General features: G+C 45.7%; 1 protein-coding gene across 1 annotated transcript in view; it reads right to left on the bottom strand.

Annotated features, from left to right (window-relative positions):
- The window catches only part of hao1 (hydroxyacid oxidase (glycolate oxidase) 1), a 135,341-nt gene that overhangs the window by 29,652 nt on the left and 86,779 nt on the right, over positions 1 to 18,910 (bottom strand). The window contains exons 4-7 of the mRNA XM_085981712.1: positions 16,611 to 16,783; positions 14,435 to 14,526; positions 2,671 to 2,829; positions 2,043 to 2,112 (exon numbers count right to left, since the gene is read on the bottom strand). Of these exons, the coding sequence (XP_085837838.1) occupies positions 2,043 to 2,112; positions 2,671 to 2,829; positions 14,435 to 14,526; positions 16,611 to 16,783 (494 nt within the window). The remainder of the gene's footprint in view (positions 1 to 2,042; positions 2,113 to 2,670; positions 2,830 to 14,434; positions 14,527 to 16,610; positions 16,784 to 18,910) is intronic.

Here is an 18,910-nt window from a genome sequence, read left to right as displayed (position 1 = left end):
GAAAGGAGTTTGAGGCAGCGCTTCACAAATCTAATTGCTGCCCTCAAGTCTGTTACTACATAGATCAACAAGGATTACTGAGACTAAAGTAGTGGCAGGATGTAGCACATCATTCCCTTACCAGCTTCAAAGAAGCAATCCTGACGATCTTAGGTTGGCAGAATAATACCGAGGTTAGAAGGGTTAATTTATGAGGACAGTTTGCGTAGACTAGGCTTGTATTGCTTCAAATATAGAAGATTAACAGGTGATTTAATTCAGGTGTTTAAGATCACTAAAGGATTTGAAAGGATAGAAAGAGAGAAACTATTTCCTGACTGAACTTGTTTTCACATTGAACAAGTTCTCCTTTGACTCCACCCACTTCCTCCAAATTAAAGGTGTCGCTATGGGAACCAGCATGGGTCCCAGCTATGATAGCAAAATGTTGCAGATGCTGGAAATCCAAAATAACAACAGAAAACGCTGGAAAAACTCAGCAGGCCAGGCAACATCCATGGAGAGAGAAACAGTTAACGTTTCAGGTCGAAGACCCTTCGTCAGAACTGAGAAAAAAGCAGGAAATTAAACAGATTAAAAAGCAAGTTTGGGGGCTGGGAAATGGGGGAGGGGATGAAAGAACAAAAGGGAAGCTCTGTGGGGGGTGAAGAGACATTAAGAGATATTTAAGGCGAGACGAGATGGTAATAGGACAGGTAAAGAAACAAAGGATGGTTCTAGATGAAGTGTGAAATACGCTGGCAGAATGAAAGACAGCTGCCATGTGGGAGAGAAAAAAAAAGGCAAAGGCACAAACTAAAAGTGTGGATAAAAAATATATAAAAATATGATTGGGGCCGAGGTTATGATCTGAAATTGTTGAACTCGATATTGAGTCCAGAAGGCTGTAAAGTGCCTAATCGGAAGATGAGGTGCTGTTCCTCGAGCTTACGCTGAGCTTCCATGGAACGATGCAAGAGGCCGAGGACGGTGAGGTCTGAGTGGGAATGGAGCGGTGAATTGAAATGACAGGCGACCGGAAGCTCGGGGTCACCCTTACGGACTGAACGGAGGTGTTCTACAAAGGTCCCAAGGTTCCTAGGTCATACATAGTCCTAGGTCATACACGGTTCCAAGGTTCCTAGGTCATACATAGTCCTAGGTCATACATGGTCTCAAGGTTCCTAGGTCATACATAGTGTAGGTGATGTGCAAGTTGAAAGAGATGACTATGCTTCCGGTTCGTACAATAGTAACCACACAACATAACTATGAACATTTCTCTTAGCAGGTGTGGCCACCGTGAAATATGCCATGTATTGCTAGAATAGCAGAAGTGTCTCTACTAATTAAGAGCGCTTACTCATCGTGAGCCCATAGCTTGTTACAGAAATCCAGGGACAGCAAGACCGTGCCTCTTGCCAACAAACACAGCACTCTGCATCACCATGACGACTTAAAGCAGGCCCAGCCCGCTTACCTCCACACTGGGGGATTTTCATGATTTCAAAAAAGAAAAGACAGGGTGAGTCATTTCTGACAGGATCTGGACGGAGCCGAATTGTTCGTTGAAAATGGGCGACAGCCGCTGAATAGATTCGGTCCCTGATAAGCTACTTTGTGATTCTAACCTCACTGTGCCAGCTGTGAAATGGAGGTTACTACACGAGCTCGAATGGGCGCAACGGTCACTTGTCCCCTCGCAGACCAAACTGTAAAATGGAGTGCAGTAGAGTCAACCAGCCAGCCAAACAGACAGAGTGAGATTATACTGCAACAGTCACATCGAAACTGGAACACAGATAGCACACTGAAATCGATAACACAAGAAAGGGGGAATTGATTGACAGGGAAAAAAAGAGAGAGAGATAACTGAAACAGGGAGAAATCAAACTAAAACAGAGAAAGAATGAGAAGGAGGAAATTGAAGCACAGACAAGGAACAGATTGACAGGATAGTTGGACTATTAATATTGTAGACATTTTCACCTTCCAGCAGGATATGATTCACTGTGTTATGTAAATATTCTTAATGCCAAGATAATTATTCATATGCTACTAACCCACAAGAGCCAATGCTAACTTGAATTCTTCCTTTAGCATCTGTAGGACATCATGAACTCCTTGTTCCCCCTATTGTTTCAAGAAAAAGCATGATTTAAAAACTGAACTTTGACATCATTTATGGTAAGACAGGTAGGCCCCAAAATGTCTCCGCTTCTCTGGAGGAATTCTACTAGTCAGAAATCTAGGAATGGGAAAGAACTTGGAGTGAAATCCGGTTCCATCGAGAATCCACTCCTTTCTGGCCCCAATTTAAAATTCCAACCAGAGGAGATGGCACCTTTGACCTGGAGGCAGACAAATCGATTTCCATGAGTAAATCAGCAACTAAAGGATGGATCGTGTCTACTCCAAACTTTGTTCTTCAATCAGTTTGAGCAGAATAACCCACCCTCTTTCACCTGCTGGAGTGGCTAAGTGCCCTCCAAATTTCCAGATTCACCACAGGGCAAGATGCCCAGGGAGCACTGAAGATGGCACAGGCCCCTACCCATGTTAAGCGAACGGCCCTATCCCCCGGGATTTAGGACCGGGATCAGTGACAGGGTAGAGTGGCGGGGTGGAAGCCCTCCAGCAACACAGCAGCCCTGCCAGGGATGTCCTAGGTTTTAACCATTTCCTCTTTACCTGGTATGCCAAGCCCCAGAGAACTGGTCTTCCCAAAAACACAGCCTTGGCGCCCAGAGCGAGTGCTTTCAGCACATCGGTACCCTTCCGCACTCCACCGTCCAAGAAGACTTCAACCTTCCCTTCTACAGCTTCAGTGATCTCAGCAAGGGCATCAATCTGAGAAAAGATAGAGGCAAGCAAGAAATAGAGTGTATCTTTTCATTCTTGAACTGTGAATTTTGCACTTTTTACGGTAAGCCATGTCAGCTGTGGCTCAGTGGATAGCACTCTCACCTCTGAGACAGAGAGTTATGGGTTCAAGTTCCGCTCCAGAGACTTGAGCACATAAATCTCGGCTGGCACTCCAGTGATGGAGTGCTGCACTGTTGGAGGTTCCGTCTTTCAGATGAGATGTTGAACCAGGGTGCGGTCTTTCAGATGAGATGTTTCCCTGTCTGCTCTCTCAGGTGGACGTAAAAGATCCCATGACACTATTAAGAAGAAGAGCAGGGGAGATATCCCCGGTGTCCTGGTCAATCAACATCACGAAAAAAACGGATTATCTGGTCATTATCACATTGCTGTTTGTGGGAGCTTGCTGTGCACAGATTGGCTGCTGCGTTTCCTACATTACAACAGTGACTACACTTCAAAAGTCGTTAATTGGCGGTAAAGCGCTTTGGGACATCCTGAGGTCGTGAAAGGTGCTGTAGAAATGCTAGTTTTTCTTTCACTCTTTCTAAGCAATATTAGTGCTTAAGAATAGACGGCATTCCATTTTAGACACCCAAGAGGTCCTTTTCAGCTTTAATGCTTGAGCAGTAATATGGCGGAGCGGATCAGCCACCTGTTCTAGAACTATAGCAATCCACTCCGCCACATTATTGCCCAGGCAGTGATGTTGAAAATGAACCCTTCCCAGTGGCACTATTAAGCACCCCTGGGTCAGGTATAGTGTGGTTCCGCATAGGTAAAGCTCATTCTAATTTCCCCCAACCACCTGCTTCAGCCCCAACCTCCCCTACTGCATCAACGTGGCAATTCTATTTCTCACATCAGCCATCCAGTGATCACTTTAAGTGAGATTGCCAATTTAGTGTCAAACCAGGGGCAGATTTACATTATCGATCTGTGCCTACTAGGAACTGAATGGAGGCTGGCCAAATGTAGTTCACACAGGATCCTTACAGCCAGCAAAGGAAAGAAACTTCAATTTGAGAAAAATACATTATAGCATCAGTTACTATTTAATGTAGACCCATAAGAATTGTGGGTGAAAACTGAAAGGCCTTTTATTATAGACACTGGCTCCAAACATCCATGCGTCATTCTCTTGGAAGTTATGCCAGGATCACGCCTGCTGATGCCCTTAGCACTGGCCCACCAGAGATTGCAGGATCAATGAGAGAGCGCCTAATTTGCAAGGGGCACTGACATCTAATGTCACTGTGGGCAATTGCCTTATGCAGGTAAAAAAATCTGGTCTCTGCCAGCCATGGGGGCTGCAACAGAATACCACAACATGGAACATAATGCCATACAAGCTCCATTTGAGGCAGTGTCTTGAGGCAGCACTCTAGTGTTCCTCTTCTGTTATCCCCCAAGAATTAAGAAAGACTTGCATTTATATAGCACCTGTCACGATCTCAGGACATCCCAAAGTGCTTTTCAGCAAATGAAGTACTTTTTGAAGTGTAGCCACTGCTGTAATGTAGGGAAACGTGGCAGCTAATTTGTGCACAGCAAGATCTCACAAACAGCAATGAAGCAATGAGCAGATAATCTATTTTTTTAGTGATGTTGTTTGTGGGATAAATATTGGGCAGGGCTCCAGGAAGAACTCAGCTGCTCTTCTTCGAAATAATGTCGCGGGATCTTTTCCACCCACCTGAGAGGGCAGACGGGCCCTCAGTTTAACGTCTCATCCAAAAGAACTAGCTACAGCCTCCAGCACTCCGAGTCATTCACGCCACCAGTCGCAAGCCTCAGGACAGGCCCATGCACCCCAAGAGGGAGCACGGATGAAAGATTGAGCATGGATGGGAAGCATCAATCAAGGTGACCGTGGAGAAGCAGGAACCTGTTGACCAACTTCCGCTCTTCCTTACCTGCTGGAGCCAAAGATTTAAATCCCCATTTGGCCTACACATAAAAGATTGCTGCTATTTGAGCACAAAATGCTTCTGTAGTCATTTGAGTGTACACAAGGTCCCATGTAAGGTCCGACGGTGACTGTGGAGGGGCCTACTACCCGAATGTGTACAGTCATGCATGTCGACTTAACAGACTAGAGTCCATCATGGTGTGTGTTGCAATTCCAGGGCCATCTGTTGTGAAGCTTGAGTGACAGAGGTCCGAAACCCAGTTGGAGTATCCTTCGAATGCTCAGATTATAGCTACAGATGTCTAGGGCTCCAATATACGACGGACTCTTTTGGCTGGCTTCAACATGCTGGGAGAATCGGATGGAGCGAGCCTTCAGTCAAGGCTCCACAACCCTCACTGCTGCCCTCATGTCTGCATCCACCCAGCTGGGTGGACATGACAAGAGAGAGTTCACCAGCAGGCATGTGGATCAGGTAGACATAGATGAAGGAGTTGTCTCTAGGGGAATTTGTCACGATCCAACCCGCCCCCACCTGCCCATCACCAGCCCCCCACCCCAACCCCTGCACAAATGACACAGGATGTGCCAGAAAGGAGGCAGAACCCAGGCAGCCATGACAGCATCTACCATGGTTCAAACAGCTGCTGGCCCAGCTTACAACCAAGTACAATGAATTAACGGGCCACCTCCATCCCAACAGCTCCCGTTCACATCCAGCAGCCAGACACCTCGCTTACACCTCCTACTGGAGAGGTGCCGAAAGGAATACCGGAATAGATTCAAGAAGATGCATAACATACACTATCACCAAGAGGAAGACCAGGAATTTTAAAAAAAACTTCAAGCATTCGTGAGATTCTCACCTTTGTCATTTTAACAGAGGTGTTAAAACATCTAAACTAAATGGGCTAATGCCTCCATTAAAATACCAGAGAGAGGAATTTCAGACAAAAGCACTGAGCCTTCATATGTGGCCATTTCCTACATTACTAGTACTACACTTCAAAAAGTATTTCATTGGCTGTAAAGCACCTTGGGACGTCCGGTGGTCGTGAAAGGCGCTATATAAATGCAAGTCTTTCTTTCTTTCTGACGTCACTGCGTCATTTGGGGGGACTGGGACACAAACATTGATAGAATGTCTTGCAAATAAGGTGGATGAACTGAAGTTGTTGTTGAACACATGGGAGTACGATATTGTTGCTATCACGGAGACATGGTTGAGGGAGGGTCAGGACTGGCAGCTCAATATTCCGGGGTATAGAATCTTCAGGCGAGACAGAGGGGGGTGTAAAAGGGGAGGGGGTGTTGCAATATTAATTAAGGAGTCAATTACTGCTGTAAGGAGGGATGATATATTAGCGGGTTCCTCTAATGAGGCCATATGGGTAGAACTTAAAAACAAAAAGGGGGCAAGCACTTTGCTGGGAGTGTACTATAGGCCCCCAAACAGTCAGGGGGAGATAGAGGAACAGATATGTAGGCAAATCTCAGAAAAGTGCGAAAATAATAGGGTAATAATAGTGGGGGATTTCAACTTCCCCAATATAAATTGGGATAGTCAGAGTGTGAAAGGCTTAGAGGGTGCAGAATTCTTAAAGTGCATCCAGGAGAGCTTTTTGAGCCAACATGTAGAAAGTCCTACAAGAGAGGGGGCGGTACTGGACCTAATTCTGGGGAATGTAGCCGGGCAAGTGGTGGAAGTGTCAGTAGGAGAGCATTTTGGCGACAGTGACCACAATTCGGTGAGATTTAAGGTGGTCATGGAAAAAGACAAAGACGGCCCGGAAATAAGGGTTCTAAATTGGGGGAAGGCCGATTTTAATATGATAAGGCAGGATCTGGCCAAATTGGACTGGGAGCAGCTACTTATAGGAAAATCCGCATCAAAACAGTGGGAGACTTTCAGAAGGGAAATAGAGAGAGTACAACGCCAACATGTTCCTGTAAAGGTCAAGGGTGGGACCAACAAGCAAAGGGAACCTTGGATGACAAGGGATATACAAAAATGCATTAGAAATAAAAGGGGGGCTTTTGGCAGTTACAAAAGACTAAAGACGGAAGAAGCCCTAGAGGAGTATAAAAAATGCAGGGGCATACTTAAAAAAGAAATTAGGAGGGCGAGGAGGGGCCATGAAATAACACTGGCGAGCAAAATAAAGGAAAATCCTAAGATGTTTTATAAGTATATTAAGGGCAAGAGGATAACCAGGGAAAGGGTAGGGCCCATTAGGGACCAAAGTGGCAATCTGTGTGTAGAGCCAGATGATGTAGGCGGGGTTTTAAATGAATTTTTTGCATCTGTGTTCACTATGGAGAAAGACGATGCAGACATAGAAATCGGGCAAGGGGGCTGTGACATACTTGAACATATTAGCATCGAGAGGGAGGAGGTGCTAGCGGTTTTAGCAGGCCAAAAAGTGGATAAATCCCCAGGCCCGGACGAGATGTATCCCAGGCTGCTGTGGGAGGCAAAGGAGGAGATTGCAGGGGCTCTGACACAAATTTTCAGAACCTCTCTGGCCACAGGGGATGTACCAGAGGACTGGAGAACAGCTAACGTAGTACCATTATTCAAGAAGGGTAGCAGGGATAAACCAGGGAATTACAGGCCAGTGAGCCTAACATCTGTGGTAGGGAAATTATTGGAAAAAATTCTGAGGGACAAAATTAGTCTCCACTTGGAGAGGCAAGGATTAATCGGGGATAGTCAGCATGGCTTTGTCAAGGGTAAATCATGTCTGACAAATCTGATTGAATTTTTCGAGGGGGTGACTAGGGGGGTGGATGAGGGAAATGCTGTGGATGTGGTTTACATGGACTTCAGTAAAGCTTTTGACAAAGTCCCGCATAGGAGACTGGTCAAGAAGGTAAGAGCCCATGGGATCCAGGGTGCCTTGGCGCGTTGGATCCTAAACTGGCTGAGTGGCAGGAGGCAGAGGGTGATGGTCGAAGGTTGCTTTTGTGACTGGAAGCCTGTGTCCAGTGGGGTACCTCAGGGATCGGTGCTGGGTCCCTTGTTGTTTGTGATCTACATAAATGATTTGGATGAGAATGTAAAAGGTATGATCAGTAAGTTCGCAGATGACACGAAAATTGGTGGGGTGGTAAATTGTGAGGAGGAAAGCCTCAGGCTACAGGACGATATAAACGGGTTGGTCAGATGGGCGGAAAAGTGGCAAATGGAATTTAACCCTGAAAAGTGCGAGGTGATGCATTTTGGACGGACAAATAAGGCAAGGGAATACACAATGAGTGGTAGGACCCTAGGAAGTACAGAGGGTCAGAGGGACCTTGGTGTACATGTACATAAATCCCTGAAGGCAGCGGAACAGGTAGATAAGGTGGTTAAAAAGGCATATGGGATACTTGCCTTCATTAGCCGAGGCATAGAATATAAGAGCAGGGAGGTTATGATGGAACTGTACAAAACGCTGGTGAGGCCACAGCTGGAGTACTGTGTGCAGTTCTGGTCGCCTCACTATAGGAAGGATGTGATTGCTTTGGAGAGGGTGCAAAGAAGATTCACCAGGATGTTACCTGGGATGGAGCGCCTCCGCTATGAAGAGAGGCTGGACAGGCTGGGGTTGTTTTCCTTGGAGCAAAGAAGGCTGAGGGGGGACCTGATTGAGGTGTACAAAATGATGAGGGGCATAGATAGGGTAGACAAAGAGGAACTTTTCCCCTTAGTGGGGGGGTCAATAACAAGGGGGCATAGATTCAGGGTAAGGGGCAGGAGATTTAGAGGGGATTTGAGGAGGAACTTTTTCACCCAGAGGGTGGTTGGAATGTGGAACTCAATGCCTGAAAGGGTGGTAGAGGCAGGAACCCTCACAACATTCAAGAAGCATTTGGATGAGCACTTGAAATGCCATTGCATACAAGGCTATGGACCAAATGCTGGAAAATGGGATTAGACTGGACAGGGATGGATGGGCGGCGCAGGCACGATGGGCCGAAGGGCCTCTTTCTGTGCTGTAAAACTCTATGACTCTATGACTCTATGACACACGAACAGGCCATTTGGCCCATCGAGTTTGTTCTGCTGTTTTTCTCCACATGAGCGATGGACCTGGATTTTCAGCTTGGCCCCATTTCGACACTGAGATAATCCCCATTTACATTAATAAACAGGTTAATGCTGACACTAAAATAAGTGCAAACCAGATAATACAGGCAGCCTCGTCTAATCTGACTCTCCTGCTCACTTCCCTGTACCCTACTTCACAAGGGTCACCTTACAACTTCACGCCCTCCCCCCTCCAAATCAGGGACCCTCGCCCGCCCCAGGTGCCTACTGGATACTCGAGTACACATGGTGCATGATTTTCAACCATCTAAATGAATGATCAGAGAAAAACGTGTGCAGTACGCACCCGATTCTCCGATATGCACTTGCAGCGGCTGAGGTTTCTGACCGGGACTGCAAGTGGGCTCTTCTTCAACAATGGTTTGTGGCAGAGAATTCGACATTCTAACATCCCTCAAAGAAGAGTTTCTTTTTTTTTCTAACCTCCCCTTTAATCCTTTTTTGCCATTCTGTTAAATTTGTGCCCTCTTAATACCGCCTCTCCAACCAGTGAGACCAGCCATCACCTTATTGAATTGTTCATCATTTTGAAGACCTCTATTGGGTCACCCTTTACCCTTCTCAGCTTACAGGAAGAAGCTCCAATTTATGTAACCCCACCCCTCCCCCACCCCACCTCAGGCCCAGTAACACCCTAGAAAATCTCCACTGGATCCATCCCATTGCTTTTCATCCACTTACCGACTTTTACAAATAGACTAATGTGGCTGTGCACAAGAAGTCATCTTTATAAACATTTCCGGTAATAAGAATGACCGTACATAGAATTTACAGCACAGAAACAGGCCATTCGGCCCAACTGGTCTGTGCCGGTGTTTATGCGCCACACGAGCCTCCTCCCATGCTACGTCATCCAACACTATCGGCATTTTTCTTCAAAAATGTTTTAAGTTAATCAAGAAGAGTAAATGGCCCAAGGAATATAGCCAGGTATAAAATAGGGGATGTCAGACAATAAGGCCCGTTTCATTGAATATATAATGATTGAATGCTACACATTTGAACTTGATGAAGGACAGTTAGGCTCTCTAGAGGATGTACTGACATGATAACCCAACAATTGACAGGGGTCAGCTAATCACCCCTTTCAGCATGTGCTCGTAATGCACTCACATCATTGAGCTGTTACTCGACTACAGGCAGAGATTTTTGAAAGCTGCGAAGGAATAAAATTACAAGACACTTGCTCAAACAATTAGAGGAAGCGGGTCTGGTGATGTCATTTGATGACACGTCATCAGCCGGTTTCCTTAAAGGGACCATGTCCAACTTTCTTTTGACATTTGAGCTGTCAGTGTTCTACAGCATTGAGGTGCTGCAAACACTGACAAGCACTGCACACAAGTGCATGGCTGCACCCAGGCTCTCCCATGACTCCCTCCATAATGGAGGGTATCACAGCACACAGGGAGGTCCTCTTCCCTTCCAATGGCTGGAAGAAACCTCCCCAGGACATTAACACAGCCTGGTTGCACATTGCACAGGAGGGCACAAGCAGGGATGTCATCAAGAGGACCTGGGTGCAGTGCCGCAAATGTTTCAATGATCTCAGCAGACCACGAAATGTTAGTACAAAGCCACACTCAACCTCATCCAGTTGTGCCACTCATCACATCCCCATCACTCTGCCTTCCCTACCCTACTCCTGCACATCCTTACTCACACCAACTTACCTTGCACCTCCACCCATCCCTCTCTATCTACATTATCACATCCCCATCTCACTAGCCACCCTTCACACTCACACTCATCCTAGTGCAATCATACCAACTAACAATACACAAGGGTAGGCACTTGGGTGTTTTATGCCATGTTCATTTAAAGTTTCTGTTAATGTGGTGTCAAACATTAAAACCTTTATTTTCAACACTTTGCGTTCTTGGACAAATTTGTGTGCACCTTTGGAAGTGGTTTAGTGAGTTGCAGTGAATGGTGAGACATAATGGTACCCTCCGCAATGGTGGTGAGTGTGAAAGGAATGGCTTGGGCATTGTAGGGATGTTTTATGGTGTTGGTGTGGGGTGGTGCCAACCTGGCACAGCATGTGGCAGCCAGGGTGTACAGCGTCAAGTGAAGTAAATGTGGCCATGGTGAGGCCATCCCTGGCCTCCCGAGCAGCAATGTGGTCAGGTGCTGATGCCCTGTGTCCTGTGCAGCATCAGATGACTGCAGGGAAGGTTGGTGGTGTTGTTGTTGGTTCTGCTGGTGCTGCTGGTGTTGGGGCTGATCGTGGTGGGATTCTGAGGACCAAGGTGTGAGAGTATAAAGGGCACCCATGCTGATGGAATAGATGGCAGGTGTAGTAGAGATGACAGAAGCGATCTGTCAATGGTGAGAGAGGTAATGAGGTCAGACTGGATGGAGACTTGTGTAAAGACTTGCAGCATGATGAATCTGTTGTGGAAATGCAGTGAGGAAGAGCTTGTGGCTGAGGGAAGATATGTCTGTAAGGTGGGAGCTTTTACTTTACATTTGAAGCTGTCAACTCAACAGCTGATTCCATGGCCACTGAACTCCCGCCTCAGCTTGACAGACGTGGTCCACAACTAGCATGGACCCCGTGGGGGAGCTGTCAAATGCAGAAGGTGAGCTGAAATTCATTCTTAAGTGGCTCTAAACAAGCTTCTAATTACCTGAATTGGGTACCCCGCTGTGAACCCACCGCTGCGTGTCGGGTCTGCTCAGCGCTGACAGACCCGACATCGGGGAAAGGCGCGTGGCGGCGGGGTGACAGCGGGGTCCCAAACCGCTGGGGAAAAAAAAAACACTTTCCCACCAACCTGCCACCGATCGCACCCCCTGACCTCCCACAAAATCCAGCCCATTGTTTCAGGTCGATGACTTTTCGTCAGAAGTAATGAATATGCTCAGAAATAATAAATATATAAATGTGCTCAGAACTAAGAAATATATGTTTATTAAAATAGTGTGATCACTCACAATGCTTACTAGTTTCTTACAAACTTTTATATTTTAAAGACTGAGTTTTAAAACTGGGTATTGGGCTTTCCTGGTGCTCTAAGGACATAATCAGAGAACCAGTGACCTTCAACACTATAATTGTTTTTTAAAGTGCAGCAGATGTGGACCATAGGGATGTTAGAACGGAGAAATGGCGCTTGGACCTGGCAAGTGCCACTCGTTAGAAATGACAATCCCTCATTTGAATTTGAAAATGTAATGTAAGGTGATGTTAAGTTAAACACACTTCCATAATGGGGTCGCAGTATGTTACCCGCGTTGAATCTTACATTGACAGTTCTCAATGATGTGAGCACATTGTTTATATCACCTTCACACAGCACTTTTCTACCAGTCTAAATCTTTAGTTCAAATCAGTACAAGAATACATGAAGGGGCAAGAATTGCAGGGCTATGGGGAAAGGGCTGAGGAGCGGGTCTAATTGAATAACTCTTTCAAAGAGCCAGCACAGGCATGATGGGCCAAATGGCCTCCTTCTGCACTGTATCATTCTACGATTCTACAAGGAACCTTCTGAATCTACATTAATATCAATCTGTAGAAAAGCACCTTTTCTGAGGGCATTAAGGCGTTCAGGCCTTCATGAGATTTTGGAAAACAAGATCTTAACAAATTAACTAAAACTTCAAAAGCTGAATGCCAAACTAATGAAAACACTAAGGTATCTTGCTTTAAATTCACTCTGTGCCCCCTTAACCCAGCAGGCATGACCTCTACATTCATGCATTATAGCCAGAGCAGCTAACACAGCTAATTTGCCTGCAGGACTTTGTTACCATAATGTTTTAGTCAGTTTATTCATGTGATGAACTGATAACACTGGGTTAGAGCCTCAGAATTCCCATGTAATTGAAGATTTCCTACCATCTTCTGCCAGCTGCCGTGGGCTGGCTGTCTGATGGGCTGATTATTGCTGGCTTTTACCCCACTGGGACCTACCATACCATACCATGCTCCAGGCATGTTTATAAAATCATAGTATAATAGAATGATGCAGCACAGAAGGAGGCCATTCAGCCCATCGTGCATGTGCTGGCTCTTTGGTAGAGCTATCCAACTAGTCTTACTCCCCTGCTTTTTCCCCATAGCCCTGCAAAATTTTTCCTTTCAAGTATTTATCCAATTCCCTTTTGAAAGTTACAATTGAATCTGCTTCCACCACCCCTTCAGGTAGTGCCTTCCAGACCATAACAACTCGCTACGTAAAAAAATGTTTCTTTATGTCACCTCTGGTTCCTTTGTCAATCATCTTAAATCTGTGTTCTCTGATTCCTGACCCTTCTGTCATTGGAAGCAGTTTCTCCTTATTCTCCTCATTACCATCGCTGAATCCCCCACCATCAACATCCTGGGGGTCACCATTGACCAGAATCTTAACTGGACCAGCCGCATAAATACTGTGGCCACAAGAGCAGGTCAGAGGCTGGGTATTCTGTGGCGAGTGTCTCACCACCTGCCTTTCCACCATCTACAAGGCACAAGTCAGGAGTGTGATGGAACACTCTCCACTTGCCTGGATGAGTGCAGCTCCAACAACACTCAAGAAGCTCGACACCATCCAGGGCAAAGCAGCCCGCTTGATTGGCACCCCATCCACCACCTTAAACATTCACTCCCTCCACCACCGGCGTACCGTGACTGCAGTGTGTACCATCTACAAGATGCACTGCAGCAACTCGCCAATGCTTCTTCGACAGCACCTCCCAAACCCGCGATCTCCACCACCTAGAAGGACAAGGGCAGCAGGCACATGGGAACATCATCACCTGCAATTTCCCCTCCAAATCACACACCATCCTGACTTGGAAATATATCGCCATTCCTTCATTGTCACTGGGTCAAAATCCTGTAACTCCCTCCCTATCTTCACCACACGGACAGCAGCGTTTCAAGAAGGCGGCTCACCACCACCTTCTCAAGGGCAATTAGGGATGGGCAATAAATGATGGTCTTGCCAGCGATGCCCACATCCCAGGAACGAATAAAAAAAACTTCATGATTTTGAACACCTCTATTAAATCTCCTCTTAACCTTATCTGCTCTAAGGAGAACAACCCCAGTTTCTCTAGTCTCTCCACGTAACTGAATTCCCTCATCCCTGGTACCATTCTGCTCTCGAGATGCTGGGATCCCAGGGATAGGGGGGTGGGGAGAAGGGAGGGGAGGGTGTACTGGGCCAGAGTGACAGGGAAATATAATGCAGAAATCCCTTCTGTGCCTGTTCCAAATGGGACAATTGTGTGGCTGGAACATAGCTATGGCACTCCAGCTGCATTATGGGCTAGCCGCCTGATTGTCATGGAAGTCGGGGGCTTGAGTCTTGCACACAGTCTTGCACATAGCTTGTGCGCAGCCTCCCAGTGCCCTTTACACTGGTCTGCTGTATTGAGGTACTCCAAAAATCTCAGGTGCATTGTAGGCCTCAGGCCTTGGCACCTGATAATACGTTGCACCCGCCATGGGCATTATTGACCTCTTTGCATTAATGCCCAGAACCCTAACAGGCCCTAACATCAAATGATAGCCACAGCAAAACCCAGAAGCTATTTATTACATATCTGAACAAATGTAAGACATTGGGGGTAGGTGGGGGTTAACTTACAGTTGCTGGTACACAATCCAGTTGCCTTGCTCCGTGATTTGATACAAGTATCCCAGCAATTCTATGCTTAACCGCTTCTCTGGCATCATCGGCTAAGATTACAAAGACCTGGCAGTTAGTAACAGTAGCTAAAATAGTTTCTAGTGAAAATAAAATAACAGCATCTGTACAAACATTCAGGAATGACTGAATAAACTGCAAAAGTGTAAGGTTCTCCAAACTCGTCAGGTCCTGCGAGCCAGACTTGCATCTTTACACTTTCATGGTCCCTTGCTTTTGTTATCCTTCTGCTCCACATTCTGAGTAAGGTCCTGCTTTCTTGACTATAGGTGGTGTGGTTTTGTATCCAGTGTGTCAGTCAGCTTTCCTCTGTACTGTGATACCTCCATTTATCTTAATTAAGAAACCCTTCCACTGAGTGTTTTTGTAAAGATTTAAGTTATTAATATGATTACAGTAATAATCTGTATTTAATTTAATTACTTCACCGTGTCAAACTAACATGATTGATTGCTGAATTTGTTAAATAATAAAATGCCATACTAAGGTGAATTATAAAACTCTCTCTACAACACATGCTTGTATCATCAATATCATACTTTCTTTTATTTCCAAAATATTTTGTTTTTCAAAGTACAAATGATTCCTTATATTGGCCCTTAATCAGGACCTGCGTCTTTCCTTTACATTTGCTGGAAAGGACAGAGAGAGTTCTGGGCAACATTTCTTCTTTTGTCAGCCATGGCACAGTTGGTAGCACCCTCGCCTCTGAGTCAGAAGGTCGTGGGTTCAAGTCCCACTCCAGAGACTTGAGCACAAAAATCTAGGCTGACACTCCAGGGCAGCACTGAGGGAGTGCTACACTGTCGGAGGTGCCGTCTTTCGAATGAGACGTTAAACCGAGGCCCCGTCTGTTCTCTCAGGTGGACATAAAAGATCCCGTGGCACTATTTCAAAGAAGACCAGGGGAGTTATCCCTGGTGTCCTGGCCAATATTTATCCCTCAACCAATGTTACTGAAGCAGATTATCTGGTTATTATCACATTGCTGTTTGTGGGAGCTTGCTGTGTACAAATTGGCAGCTGCGTTTCCTACATTACAGCAATGACTACACTTCAAAAGTACTTCATTGGCTGCAAAGTGCTTTGGAATGTCCGGTGGTCGTGAAAGGTTCTATATAAATGCAAGTCTTTCTTTTCTTTTTATTCACTGTCACTCACAATCACCTTCAAAGAATAGATTGTATTACTAGAAAAGCTTTCATTGGACTCAACAGCCGGTGGCTGGGAAGGGCAGATTTCACTATTGCAGTCATCATGCAGACAAGTGATTATTTACTGAGGAGAATAAAGCAACAACAACAACTTGAATTTATATAGCTCCTTTAATGTAGTAAAACATCCCAAGGCGCTTCACAGGAGTATTACAAAACAAAATTTGACACTGATCCACATAAGGAACTATTAGGGCAGATGACCAAGGAGGTAGGTTTTAAGGAGTATCTTAAAGGGGGAGAGAGAGGTAGAGAGGCAGGGAGGTTTAGGGAGAGAATTCCAGAGCTGAGGACCTTGGCAGCTAAAAGCACGGCTGCCAATGGTGAAGCGATTAAAATCACTTCTGACGAAGGGTCATCGACCTGAAACATTAACTCTGTTTCTCTCTCCACAGATGCTGCCTAACCTGCTGAGTATTGCCAGCATTTTCTGTTTTTATTTTTAATTAAAATCGGGGATGCTCAAGAGGGCGGAATTAGAGGAGCGCAGATATCTCGGGGGGGTTGTGGGGCTGGAGGAGATTACAGAGATAGGGAGGGGGGCGAGGCCATGCAGGGATTTGAAAACAAGGATGAGAATTTTAAAATCGAGGCATTGCTTAACCGGGAGCCAATGTAGGTCAGCAAGCATAGGGGTGATGGGTGAGCATGACTTGGTGTGAGTTAGGACACGGGCAGCCGAGTTTAAAACACCACAAAAGGTAAAATACGACTTGCAAAATATCATAAGTCACTCAACAGTCACTTCCCATAAATCACTTTTAAGGGTTCATCAGGAAAACAGGAAACAAGAGAAGGAAGTTAGGCAGGAAGGAAGTGTGCCAGGAGGCAAAGCTAAGTGCTCGAAATGAACTTGCTGCACTACACCTGAAGGAAAGAGTGCCTTTGGACAAGTTACTTACCTCGCAAGATGCCTTTGAGAACAATGGGCAGTTTGGTCAGCTGTCTCAGCCAGTCAATGTCCTCCCATTTTATAGAGGGGTCAATAGCATCAGCTGTGTATACGGCCAGCCCACTGTCCTCGCCATAGTCCTTTTTGGAAAATGCCAAATCGTGAGTCTCGAAGTTTGCCATCCTGAAAATAAACAGTTCACATCATGAAGCTTGGCTTCATCCATTGATAATCATGCAAATAGATTGATAGATAGAGAGGCAGATAGGCAGACAGACATTTTGCCCAATGACCCTGCTTTGCCATTTTGTTACTTATAAGAAACATAAGAAATAGAAGCAGGAGTAGGCCCTTTGAGCCTGCTCCGCCATTCAACGGCTTATGGCTGCTCTATTGTGTTAATCCTAATTCCCTGCCATTTCTCCCTATCCCTTAAACACCCTTACTTCCAAATTGTGTATCTCCCTTTTAGACACCTCAATTGATTCAGCCTTCTGATACATTGCACTCCATATCCTCGCAACCGTTATTGTCAGGAAATTATTCTGGATTATTTTTTAACTGGCTTGACTTGAATCCTAAATTTATGTCCTCTTGTACACAGATGGATATACAGATTGATTGGTCTATAAGGCAAAATATTCCTCCTGCTTTTCGGGTTGTTGTGATGATGTCGGATGCAGGAAATTGCGCAAAATCCCAAACCACCAGATTTGCGCCGGGTTAGGTCCCAATTCATTTTCCAATAAACAGGACTAGCAACATTAGAAACACCCACCTCAACTGGATGTGTGCCTCATTTTAATATTAATTTAGGGAGGAGTTAGGTTTGCACATCACTTTCCACTTTTCTGGCATCCAGGGTGCCTGACATAAAGAATTCCCAGGGTTGCTAGACAACAGTAAAAAAAAACAGGAAGTCATGGAAAGGAGACAGCAATATAAACGGTAAGTGGATTTTTTGGGAACCCGCTGTCAACTCGCCTCCACACGAGTCTCTCAGATATCGAGTCTGTCGGCGCTGAACAGACCTGACACCAAGTGGTGGGGGAGGCAAGTCACATCATTAAATGGGTTGTTAACATCCAATTAACTGTTATTTTAAGCCTACATTTCAATTTTACATGCTCCTCCACGGGTTAACCGCTGCTCGGGAACACGTTAGCTCAGCATGTCGTGAGTGGATTCAGCATTGAATTATCTCATGACCTGACAGCTGCCAAAGTAGTATAAAAGGTCCCATGATACAGCTGTTCACTTTCAAAGCTCAGAAACTGTTGGTTACTGCATTTGGAAGACATATTGAGCTTTCTGCAGCTTGCAAGTGTTTGGAGCCAACTCTCTATCCAGTGCCACCTCATTGGAACAACCTCTCTCACTATTGACAGATCGCTTCTGTCATCTCAACCTCACCTGCCATCAGCATCAGTGCCATTGAAACTATTTCACCTTGGTCCTCAGAATCCCACCATGATCAGTCCCAGCACCAGCATCACCGAGCACACCAGGAGAAACAACAACACCAGTCTTCTCCGCAATCAGCTGGTGCTGCACAGGACACAGGGCATCAACACCCGACCACATTGCTGCCAGGGATGGCCTCACCATGGCTAGATTTACTTCACTTGACACTGCACACCCTGGCTGCCACATGATGCGCCAGGTTGGCACAACCCCACACCAACACCATAAAGCATCCCTACAATGTCCAAGCCATTCCTTTCACACTCATGACCATTGCAGGAGGTACCGTTATATCTCACCAATCACTACAACTCACTAAGCCACTTCCAAAGGTGCCACAAATCTGTCCAAGATTGCAAAGTGCTGAAAATAAAGCTTTCAATGTTTGACAGCACATTAACAGAAACTTCGCATGAACATTGGCTAAAACACCCAAGTGTGTGTTAGTTGCTATGCTTGCAGTAGGATGAGGGTGAGTGTGAGGGGTGGCTAGTGAAATAGGGAAGTGATAATGTAGATCAAGAGGGATGGGTGGAGGTGCAAGGTACGATGTGCAGGAGTAGGGTAGGGAACATAAGAACATAAGAAATAGGAGCAGGAGACGGCCATTCGGCCCCTTGAGCCAGCTCCGCCATTCAATAAGATCATGGCTGATCTTCTACCTCAACTCCACTTTCCTGCCCTATCCCCCTGTCCCTTCATTCCCTTAATATTCAAAAATCTATAGATCTCTGTCTTGAATATACTCAATGACTGAGCCTCCACAACCCTCTGGGGTAAAGAATTCCAAAGATTCACCACCCTCCTCACTTCTCCTCATCTCAGTCCTAAATGGCCAATCCCTTA

Source organism: Somniosus microcephalus, chromosome 3, assembly GCF_052327205.1.
Source record: "Somniosus microcephalus isolate GS21.2 chromosome 3, FLI_Smic_1.0, whole genome shotgun sequence".
Classification (NCBI taxonomy): domain Eukaryota; kingdom Metazoa; phylum Chordata; class Chondrichthyes; order Squaliformes; family Somniosidae; genus Somniosus; species Somniosus microcephalus.
The sequence above is the reverse complement of the archived record's forward strand: the minus strand, read 5'-3'. Positions and strand labels throughout refer to the sequence as shown.